General features: G+C 37.0%; 1 protein-coding gene across 2 annotated transcripts in view; it reads left to right on the plus strand.

Moving 5' to 3' along the window:
• Positions 1 to 12072, plus strand: part of kntc1 (kinetochore associated 1) — a 64732-nt gene that overhangs the window by 44856 nt on the left and 7804 nt on the right. For both annotated transcript variants that reach the window (XM_073860252.1, XM_073860254.1), the window contains exons 46-53: positions 1614 to 1687; positions 3850 to 4060; positions 4146 to 4258; positions 6312 to 6367; positions 6480 to 6558; positions 6963 to 7087; positions 7201 to 7336; positions 10406 to 10501. In XM_073860252.1, coding sequence (XP_073716353.1) covers positions 1614 to 1687; positions 3850 to 4060; positions 4146 to 4258; positions 6312 to 6367; positions 6480 to 6558; positions 6963 to 7087; positions 7201 to 7336; positions 10406 to 10501 — 890 coding nt within the window. The remainder of the gene's footprint in view (positions 1 to 1613; positions 1688 to 3849; positions 4061 to 4145; positions 4259 to 6311; positions 6368 to 6479; positions 6559 to 6962; positions 7088 to 7200; positions 7337 to 10405; positions 10502 to 12072) is intronic.

Here is a 12072-nt window from a genome sequence, read left to right on the forward strand (position 1 = left end):
CCGCAGAGTTTTCCGCCGAAAATCTGCGGGTGCGAATTCCGTTTGGGCTTGGCTATATGCCTTACTCCTGCTGCTGTTTGAGTTGTCACGTTATTGTTTGTACCTGTTTTTTTCTTCATATAAGTTGTTATTCACAAGTTGATAACCTGCTGTTTCAAACATTAAGTAAAAAAAGTAATCCAGACAGCCCTGTTTATGACTGTACCTGTTAATAAGTTTGTGATTGAATCTCCATTACAGTGTTTTTTTGTTTGTTTTTTATGCGCGCGGGGGGCACCTAGATATTCGAATATATTCGGATACATTGCACGATATTCGAAATCCGTTCGAATTTGATTTGTCTCAAAAGTGACAGCCCTAGTGGAAATTGGATTTTGCGTAAAATTAAGAATTTACTTTTTAATACTGACCAGATAAAATAAAGCAATAAACCCCAAGAAGCAGTGGGTTACCAGTGCATTTTATAACAGCTAAGGGGCGTTGTTAGGCACGACGCGAAGCGGAGTGCCTAAACCCCCTTAGCTGTTACAAAATGCACCGGCAACCCAACGCTTCGAGGGGTTCACTGCGTTTATAAAACGGTTACTTCATATGCATAACGTTAGCGGGATTATATATAATAAAACACAAATAAGTTGTAATTATATTAGTATAAATATTACTCTTCCGCCAAACAAAGTAGTTCCTCAGAATCAAGTGTGGCTGCAACAGAGCGCATTTCACAAACAACACAGACGCAGCAAAGGCACAATGAAAATATGATTAAAGACGGTGGTGTTTATTTTATAAATCAACATTCATCTAATTTATACATTAACATTTATATCGTGCAACTGTTGAAGTGATGATCAAATATGTTTGTAAGCATGCTTAACTTTTTCCCCGTCAGCGTTTTTTTTTAGTTGCCACCCAGTTTTAGTTGAATGCCTTACAGAAAAATGATCTTCTTTAAATAAACATAAGATATCAAATGAAAGAACAGTCCATCCGCTTTCCAACAACATCAAAAAACGTTTCATCCTACCTTCATTTGTTGTCTTATCAGTTATCACCTCTCAAATTTTCAGCTAAATGCGGAGATAATTCCATTTTTGTGAGGAACTTTGTAAGAGATCAGATTCAGAGCCTGATCAAAACACACGCTAAATCCACCACAACGCTGTTGTGTCGAGTGAATGCCTCAGTGTTTAAGTTGGGTAAGATTGCCCTCTAGTGGATAATAGCGGAAATATCAATAAGACAAAAAAACTTCAGAGAACGTTTTCTCTTTATTGATGAAATGTTTTATTTATTGACATTTATTTGGAAATCGCCATAATTGTGCAAAGGTAGAAAAATAAAAAAATTATTAAAGAATGTGGTGTTTATTTTCATAAATCAATACGCAGCAACAGTGGCGCAGTGATACTTGTGATGCGGTCTGAACCGTGGGTTTACCGGGGTATTTTATCACGGCTTAGAACGCGTTTCAACCAATCAGAATGAAGAACCAGAACGAGCCGTTTTATAATACTGATTTTGGTGGTAACAAATTTTTTTTTAATGCTGTTTTGGAACCAAACTCTTGATATATTCTTCAATGACACAGAGCGTTTTTTTGTCTTTGATTTCAGGTGCAGAAAAGACGGTTTTCTTAAAGTTCAGCTTGGAGCTCGTACACAAGTTGCTAAATTCAGATATGCTTGAGGTAAGTTGCCTCTCAAAGCATCTGTTATATATTATTTCTTTCATAAGCGTTTCTCATAGGATTCATAGGGTATAGAGTGCCGTATTATGTGACGTATTATATGACGTATTTTTGTAGAACACAAGAGTTAGCGGGACACTGGCTCCATCAACAAATAGCCCATTAATTTTTCCCATAGGTTTTTGGATTATCCCAAATATGGATGCTCCAATCGATCGGCCGCCAATCGGTATCGGACTACAATGGCATTAAATGAATTGATCGGTACTCGCTAAATTTGCCGATCTCTTGAACCGATCTTTCTGTTTACTTTTGTCATCATAGGGATCCTGAACACAGCTGCAAATAAAGGCAATTTTTTATGTAGTGCGAGCATTTTTATAACCCATCAGTGCCGGTCTTTCGTATGTCAGAATGGTAACAATTATAAAGTTGACTAGTATTCTTAGTTAATGGTTACTTGTTATAATATGCTTATGACTTGCAAATGAAATGCTTATTTAACTTAAATAAACAAAGCTTGATGACGGATGCAGCGCGCATATGCAACCTCCGGAGGTTGCAACCATTCGCATTGAGAAACGGCCGCGTGCATGATGCAGAGTGTTGTGCTAATAATGCACGTATTACATTCCCACCATTGCTTTTAAACGCAGCTATCCGTCAAAATACTTGAAACAAGGGAAAAAGAGGAAGGTATGGGTTTGTAATATTTTAAAGTTTTGTTAGTATTGCCAAACAAAGCAGTGTAATCTTTTCAAAATAATAATCCAGTACAGATTTCCAATTTTAAAATTATAATATACAATATAATAATATAATTTTGTTTGCCTTTTATAGGTAATTTTCAGTAATTAATAATTTATGTCAGTAAATAAAGTTAACCACATTTATGCACTTTATGCTACGCGTGGGTCGCTGCCCAGTTTAATGTTTTTAATGTTATATAGCCATGTCTTAATAAAGGCTTTTTATATTTTTTGATATATGAAGAGTGCCTTGGATTCCCCTTTTTCGCGTCATGCACTTTAATGTGTTTGTCTTTCAGTTTGTTTAGGTTTTGGTTTTAAATGGTTATTTTTTTTACTCTATTAACAGTATGTATTTATATTTAATTTGATTCATTAAATTAATTTAAGTTTAAATCGGCTTTATTTTTTAGTGCTTCTCACAACACAGTTTAAATCAAAACAACATTACAGCAAATACATGTTTCATGTTATAATCAGCATCATATGTGTATTTTCTATGAGGACGCGTTCGGTCCTAACAGCATGACGCGTCTTCACATCCCCATCAAACAGCGAATTCAACACATATCTATTGTGGACAATTGCATCCTCATGCCAAAAGTTTATTATTGTACGCGTTTTAAAGTTCTGACAGTTTAAACTTTCATTTTTCTCACAGCTGCTCTTGTCCGTGTACACCTGACAAGCACGCACACAGCAGCCTGTCATCAGTGCACTCCCCCTGTTCACGTCTTAAAGCTACAGTAACTTAATTCATCTGAATAAAATCACTCTCTGCTCTTCACTGAAGAACTGTTGTACTTCATACGAATGTGTGTATATTTAATTCATACAGTAAAGAGTGTGAAGTGTTTAATTTTCATTACTTTTAACAGACATAAACCTTTTTAAAGGCATATTAAATATCTCTTTGCAGAAGAAATATTTGTTGTGCTAATTTTTTGATTTTCTATTAACACAATAATATACCTTATTACTGCAAGTAATATAAAAAAGCAACATTTGTGGTATTACTTTATCTGTGCTTGCATATCAGCTTGAAGAATCGATATCGGCATTGGCATCGTCCGATCACAAGGCAACGAATCGGTATTGGCTGTCTCTGTTGGGAATTGTGCCCATGTTGCGTTGTTTTTGAGATGTTCATGCGTGATGACGTTTAAAGTCAACGTCTGTAGTCCCATGTAGCAACTTGTTAGCCAACCAACCTTTTTGGGACACTTCAAAGCTTTATAAAGTCACGAGTAGGGGTATTACACACTATACATCCAGTGGTATCCAATGTAACATATCTGTCTATCTAATGTATATATAGTAACATGTCTAAGTTTGGTTAACTTGCATAGTCAAAAAAATCCTCTTAACCATATCTACATCTTGTACTTCAATTTTGACTTTGTTTCAAATCAGGAGAATCTAAAGGCTCGAGGAGAGGTGCTTACCTCCAAACTCCAGCTGCAGTATCAGCGCTCGGCCACAGAAAACGCTCTTCTGTCGTCTCAGCTCGGCTCCACAGAGCTCCTGAAGCTCACGGGATTGCCCGGCCGTCTCATTGTGGCTCTCTTTGAGCACAGCTCAGTGGTGGAGCGCATGAAGAGTCCTGCGGGACAAACCTTCCCAGGTGTGTAATATACAGTACCACTGATGTAAGGGTATCTGTGATGATCTCAGTATTTCAACTGTTCCCTCTTTATATCTCGGGATAGATATTCACAGCGTGGCCAAAGAGATCGCTTCCATCAATGGCGTGGACTTTCTGAAGATCCGAAATGTTCTTCTGGAAAAGTGGCTGTGCCAAACTGGACCGTCTAATGGCAAGGTAAGATCGGGTCACAGACACACTAAATAAACCCAGTACCAGAAGTCTGAATCAGCCTACAGATTTTGGCAAGTCGAACTTTGTGGATAAACGGTGTAGTGTGTGATAGGGATGCTAATATCAGTTAATTTTCCCGACCGACAACCGTAGCTTCTAAACCAAACATTAACCGTTAACTTATAAGATTTTAATATGAAATTGTCATTGAGTAAAAATACAGTTGACGGTTGTCTATGAACTAGTAAAAACAAAAGATTTAATTTGAACGTGCAAACAGCAGCGACAGATCAACAACAGAACCAGGATTCATACATTATCAGATATTCACGCAACATTACCTTATTAAAAAGCACGCGATCAGTCCAGAGGATTAATATCCAAAAAGGGCAGATTGTCTCCGTTTCATCTACCACAGTGGTCATTTCTAAAGCAGGATGCTTTTCCGAAAGTTTTGTTTTTGCGTCGTCTTTCTCCGTTTGTGCAAAAAGAGAGATGTTTATGGACAGCAGCGAACGTCTGTCCGGATGTGCGCGAGACGGACCGCTTCATCTTGCGTGGATACGCCCGTGTCTCCGTTCAGCTTCCAAACACGCATACAAATGATTTCTCATCAAATGATTACTTTATCAGACCGTCAGGGCAGCAAAAATTTGTGTCATTTACAGGACTTTCACAAATTAAAGATAGAAAAGTGGCGAAATGTCTGTCGGCTCATGACGACACGCACCATGTATTAACAAATATTTTTTTATTTTAACTGATAATGTTAATCGGTCATAAATTCTTACCTTTGGTTAACGGTTAAACGGTCAATGTGAGCATCCCTAGTGTGTGATGTCGTCACTGTCCTCTCTCATGAGTTTGCAGAATGAAGCTGCATTATTAACCTTTTAACTGTCACCGCCCCTTTTGAGTGGGGGGGTGAAAAGGTGATCTGCACGTTAAAATTACTATAACTCTGGCATTCTTTGGTTTAGAAGCAAAATCTTGGTCTCTTTTTAAAGAAGACAATTTATAGTTTTACACTGAGGTGTTTGATATTGTACATATTAAATGACAAAGAAGTTATACCTGGTTAAATTTATTTTAAATAATAAAAATAGTGCAATAAAGTATATACTCTCTAATCAAATGTATATAAAAATTAAAATGTTTTACTCTCAAAACACCACACCAATAAAGACACAAGTCTCAACTAGTTCTAAACCAAATTTTAGGTGAAAATAACAAAAAATGAAGTTTCTGTCACACTTTTAGTGGTTTTACCAACCAAGGCCACTAGGTGTCAACGGTTAGTTGCAATATCTTGTCACAAGTTAATAAATTACTGTCTCTGCAGTGTGTTTAATGCAAAAAGGTTTTTATAATATGAAAACTACATTCTTAGAGCTTTCCTACGATATATAGTTTGTCAAGATTTTTGAAGATTCATATATTCATTTTGAAGAATTTTAGAATTATGAATATATACGAATTCATATGGACTCCTACAGGGTCAGTGACAAATAACAAAATGACTGTCCCTACTAAATTTCCATCATCAAATGGCCTTGAAATATGAAAACTACATTCCTAGAGCTTTCCAATAATATATAGTTTGTCAAGATTTTAGGGTATTAGTGTTATAAATATATAATCATTTATATGTATTCCTATGGGGTGAGTGACCTTTAACAAAATAAGTGTCCCTATACAAATTCTATCATCAAATGGCCTTGAAATATGAAAACTACATTCCCTGAGCTTTCCAACAATATATAGTTTGTCAAGGTTATTTCAGGTTAATGGCATATTTACAAATAAATATGTAATAACATTTTGGGCCCACCTGTTGGTCTGTGACATTTTAGAAAATTACTCTTACTACATACTTTTTTTTCAAAATGGTGTTGATATATTAAAACTACATTCTTAGAGCTTTCCAACGGTATATAGTTTGTCAAGATTGGTATAGGTTTAGACTATGTAATTATTGTTTTAAATATGTAATGCCAAACGTCCCACCTGTTATATTAAACAAGACCTAAATGTATACTGAATTTATTTTCTGTAGGACATCAGTCATCAGGACTTGGTCACTGATATAAACGATGACCCTGATCTCATGAGGTAGTCATTTAAATCCAAATCCTGATTTTTTTATCAGTGATTATATGTGCTTGTGATATGGTTATCTAATGTCTCACCTCACCCTAAGTCTTTTCCAACTCTTTGTCTGCAGGGTCGTGTATTTGTTGCAGATGCACCCCATGGATATAAGTGCCCGTTTGCTCAGTCCCATCCTGACAGCTCAGACATGGGTAAATGGGACTTTAATACTTTATTACAGCCTGAGCATTTATTCTTAACATTACTGTAAATTGTGTGGCCACTTTTTGCGAATAGAGAACACTATGATGTTTGTTTGCAATGCAAGCATGCATTTGAACTCATGCATTTGATAGATGCTTTTTCATAGGCAGCTTACAGTGCATTCAAGTTTTTTATTAGTACGTGTGTGTGTGTTCACTGGGATCAAACCCATGACCTGTGTGTTGCTATTGCAATGCTCGACCAATTGAACTACAGGATTACTTTCGTCATTCTTCTCCCTTTTTGTGGAAAGTGTCTGTGTGGCTGTACTAGGTTCCTGATATCTACCTATAACATTGCCAATCAATCTACAGTATAACACTGATCAGTGAGCTTTTGTCGATTTGTGTAGCCGCTGGGAGGATCAGGTCTGCGTTTGACCTTTGAGCATCGCAGTCGGGCTCTGCTCTGTCTCACTCACTTAGCCGATGCGGTGACATTGGAGGCTCTTTCCAATCAACCCAGCAGCAAAATCAAGTGAGCAACATGAAAAATACTCTTACTTTTAAACATTATAAATCTAAAGCTTTATGTCTAAAATGCATTACGTTTTGTTCAGCATTAATGATTTTGCATTGCTGTTTGCACAGGTATTATTTGAAGTGTTACGTCTATCTTGCCCAGCTGGAAGCTCTTAACATACCGTATACCCTGGAAATGTTCATCAGCAGCTCAAAGGAGGGCATGATCAAGGGTTTGTGGAAGAACCATAGCAATGAACCTCAGGTAGGCCGTTCTTTAAAGGTATCTGTTAGGGTAGGATGACACCAAACCGGTGCCAACGAAGCAGACTGTATGGTTGGCACACATTTGCTGAGTGTTGGCTGCACCTGACACAATAGCCAAATAGCATTTGCACCTGTGTGAGATGAGTTTGCTCTCTTTTGACCTTGTCGTTTGCTTCCTTCCTCACTTCATTTTTTCTTCTTGTGCAATGGTTTAGGGATGCAACAAATAAATATTTTCATAATCGATTAATCGGTCAACTTTTTTTCAGAGTATCGACTAATCGGATTTACTTAATATAGCTTTAAATTAGGATATTGACGTGTAGATGTGTACTTTTAAATGTGCAAAAGCCACACATTGAGTTTTACAAATAGAATCATTTTAATAATTAAAGAAATTAAACCTTTATTAACCAGCATTTTGTTGCGCTTTTGCCCCCGTCATTGTCCTGTCAATCATACATGTGATTTTACTGTTATGACTTTATATTATATAAGCATTAGAGCCCGACCGATAAAGGATTTTGAAGGCCGATATCGATACAAAATAATAGTTTTAAAATCCGATATATCGGCCGATATAAATATGTTTTTTATTTCAGAAACGCGCAACAAAACTTTAACAGATTTCCCTAACATTAGTTATTTGTAGTTATTTATGAGTTTTAACTAAAATAATATGATAATTTTAAAAAGAAACTTGTTTCTTGTATTGTCTCGTGACCAACTCACCATGAACTCACTTAAGCGTTGTTCTCTCTGCCCGACTCTGGCTGGATCCGCAGGTTGCAGGATGTGTGACGCGTTATACACGAGTGTTGCCAACAGGGAGGTTGTAGAGTGCCCTCTTGTGGACAAACTATACAACGGCAACACTCATGACATGGTTGAAGGCTGTTTCATGCATTTTTTATTTAATATTCATTTATCAGCCATTATGAATGCCGATAACGATAGTTTGGAAAATGCCTAATATCGGTCTGACGATATATCGGTCGGGCTCTAATAAGCATGCAGCTCGCATTGTATGAAAAAAGTCCCTGACTTTATAAGTGCACAGGCAGTGTCCAAAACACGTGCAGGAGCATGTGATGTCACAAATAGGGCTGTCACGATTATGAAATTTGGCTGATGGTTAATTGTCTAATAAATTGTGGGGGTTATGACAATTAATTGCTTTGACCTTTAATTCTCATACATTTTTTGTTTGTTCATGAAATAATTTTCACACATTGTTTTGATTACTTAAATGAAATTTTTTGCAAGGTTTACCTGTCAGTAAATATTAATACACATAACAAATATTTAAAAGTAATTATTTAATGAATATATCTTTCAAAAACTGAAAATGATTTATAAGAAATAAACACAATAAAGTGTCTGAAAAAAAAGAAAAAAAATGCAATCAAAATAAACTGACTGTGCCAGAACATGCGTTAAATAATAGCCAATCATGCTAAGGACATATTAGTATTGGACCACATGTCCGTAGTGGCTGCAAAAAAATCAATTCCTGCAGCTCCCCCTTGTGTTTTTGAGAGATGTGCAATCATTGCAGTGATCTGAAATCATGAGACGATTATTTAATCATTGTGACATCCCTAGTCACAGACCAACTAATCGATAATGAAATCAGTTGACAATTATTTTGATAATCGAGTATTATTTTATTGATTAGTTGTTCCAGTCCTCACTGGTTGGCTAAGCCAATCAGAATGATTCGACTCCCAGACATGCTGACATGCTTAATCGCCTAAAAAGCCGACGGTGACTTACTTTAGCTGATGGTGTGGAACACCGAAAAAATTAAAAAGTCAGACAACACTCACAACCTCCACGACGTCTGAACCTGTGCAACTAGATTTAAGGGTTCAAGTGTTAGACACCAATTGTTTTTATTGTAAACAGTCAATGTAAAAGTTAATGTGAAAGAGGTAGGCTGTATGTTGTGGGAGTAAGCGGTCCTGTATCTCATTCTGTAGGAGTAAAGGTTTGTGCGTGAGAGGAGTTGACAGCCAGTTATTTTCCCAGCACATCACAACATGCTTTAATTTTCACTTTTGGTATAATAATGCAGAGCTGAACTGAGCATAGAAAATTATGTCACTGAATTAATATTGTAAGTGATGTAGTTTTAAAACAGATAAAAAACATTTGTTACAGCCTGAAGCGAAAGTTTTGGGATGTTCTTGAATGAAGCTTTTTATTAGATCTACAATACATTTGTTTGTACAAGGACTTACTGGTATAACCCAGATCTTTGTTACTGGAAAAAACCTAAATAGGTTAACTTGCCTGTTTTACCAATCAAATTTTGATGTTACAATTTAGGGGGATACTTGCTTCAGGCATGCTATTTTGTACAAGAAAGTCTTGTGCATATCTGTTCTTAAAAAATCTAGTGAAGCAATAATAATAATAATGTGTCTAAGACCACATTCATATAAAGCCAGTGCCAAGTCCCAAGAAATGTGTATGGGTGTGAACAAATAGCAGAAACAATGCCTTAAGGGGTGTGTTGTAGTGAGGACATGTGTGTCATCGCAACAAGTTACCTTTCAGCTCTTTGACATAGGGGTTAAATACAGATCAACATTCATGACAAGAAAAGTGTGCAAACTGGATTAATGCAGAGATCAGGGAGCTCCTCACAATCTGTGCTGAAACTGAGATTCATCGCCAGCTTCATAGAACAGCGCACGTTATGCGAAAGTTCATGATCAGATCAGAAAATAAAGGCACACGTGTGGATTCTCCTGAGAGAAATAGTTGATGATCAGTAAACATATTTTTCTGTGTATTTCCATAATCTGTTAGAGAAAAGGGCTAAAAGATTGGCTATAATCATGAAGACGCAAGGGTGTCCGTTTCAAATTAAACGGTGCTGTTTTAAAAAAACAAAAAACAATTCATGAATGTCTGGATCTGTCTGGACTTTTTACATTTTTACATATACAACTAATTGCATCTCTGTGTGGACAGTCTGTAAATATCAACCTGCTGAAACTGATAAAAACAAGCATGTGTGTGATATTTTAGGTTCTCATGCGTTGTCTCTTTTGTCCAGGCTGTTCGCCTTGTGGCAGATCTTTGTTTGGAGTATCAGGTTTATGATCTTCAGCTCTGGAATAGTGTCCTGCAAAAACTTTTGTCATTCAATATGGTAAGTCTGTTTTATTTTGATATACTATGATAAGTCTATTATAAGAAAGTCAGTTCTGGGCTATCATCATTTACTGTAGTAAATCAACTTCGTCTCGACCTAATCTGAAAATCTAATTTACACAAGCGCTGGGATCACATTGGCTACCCTAAACATTGCAATTTTATTAAAGTGTTTGTTTACATGTACATTCTATATAATCCGAACCGAACGTCTGCGCAAGTACACAGCCAGGGTTGCCAGATTCACCTATCAAAGCATCCACATGGGCATACTAAACTAGCCCAAAAGCATCCCAATCATTATTTACAGACAAAATTCAATAACTATTGAACGAAATTCTTTCATCTTTAACCCGCAGGGAAAAAAAACACGGAGACAGTTTAAACCAGGGGTGGGCATTCCTGGTCCTGGAGGGCCACTGTCCTGCAAAGTTTAGCTCCAACCCTAATCAAACACAAATCTAATCAAAGGCTGCAGGATTGCTTGGAAATGACATTCAAGTGTGTTTGATTAGGGTTGAAGCTAAACTTTGCAGGACAGTGGCCCTCCAGGAACAGGAATGCCCACCCCTGGTTTAAACTGTGGCCCAAATCTGAACTCGAAAAAGCAGAGGACTTGGCAATGCTACGCTGCGGACAGCATCTCTTGTCGAGTTCACGCTTTATCTCTGGATAAATGTACGAAGCTAAGTTGGAGAAAGTTGTTCTTAAGAAGTTTTCAGATATAGGCAATGAAAACACAATTTTCAAAAGGCACAACGCTATTTTATTGCTAATATTATGAAAGTACAGATGAACGCTGAAGAATGTCCAGCGCGTAACCCCATTACCTTAATAAAGCGTTGCCATTGCCTTTGCTATTGCATGTTTCTGGGACAAGAATTATGTGACACGTAGATAAATATAACACATGAACTTGTTCTGCGCATGTGCACAAGGTATTTTTGCATCCGACTGAGAAAATACTACGATTCACACGTTTACATGCATACTTTACGCCTGCTGATCGAATAACAGATCGGAGTACACCACACCTTTCAATACGTTTTTTAATCATATTGATTAAGGTGTTTACATGAAGGCTTTTCAATAAGATTGAGCCATCAATACTAGGGGTGCACCGATAAATGCCGTTATACACTAATAATACGTGGGCGATAACTATTCTGAATCGCGCTGCCGATATTATTCACGGCTATTTCATGTACTACGGCTTTTGATCAGTAAGTCCTTATCGGTCTGAAATCACTGTTCGTTTGAGTCGTTTATAGCATGCATTTGAAAAAGCATCACTCGTCAAACATAATCATTATACATATTCATTATTATCATGAAAACACATGAAAAGGTTTGAAGAACAGCAATATAAATATTCTTAATGTTGCGTTTACATCAACCACGTTTCAGGCGTCTAAATCGCGTCTACCGCGCCTAGTTTGCCTCTTGAACAGTTTGAATGCATTCGCGCGTCTAGAGCAAGCATTTGACGCGCGTCAGAGGCAAAATCCGCTTCTTGTGGGAGGGCCAAGTGCTATGCGGTTGTCTGTTTGCAGGATGGCTGATGTTGAT

The sequence above is a fragment of the Misgurnus anguillicaudatus genome, chromosome 22, assembly GCF_027580225.2.
Source record: "Misgurnus anguillicaudatus chromosome 22, ASM2758022v2, whole genome shotgun sequence".
Taxonomy (NCBI): Eukaryota; Metazoa; Chordata; class Actinopteri; order Cypriniformes; family Cobitidae; genus Misgurnus; species Misgurnus anguillicaudatus.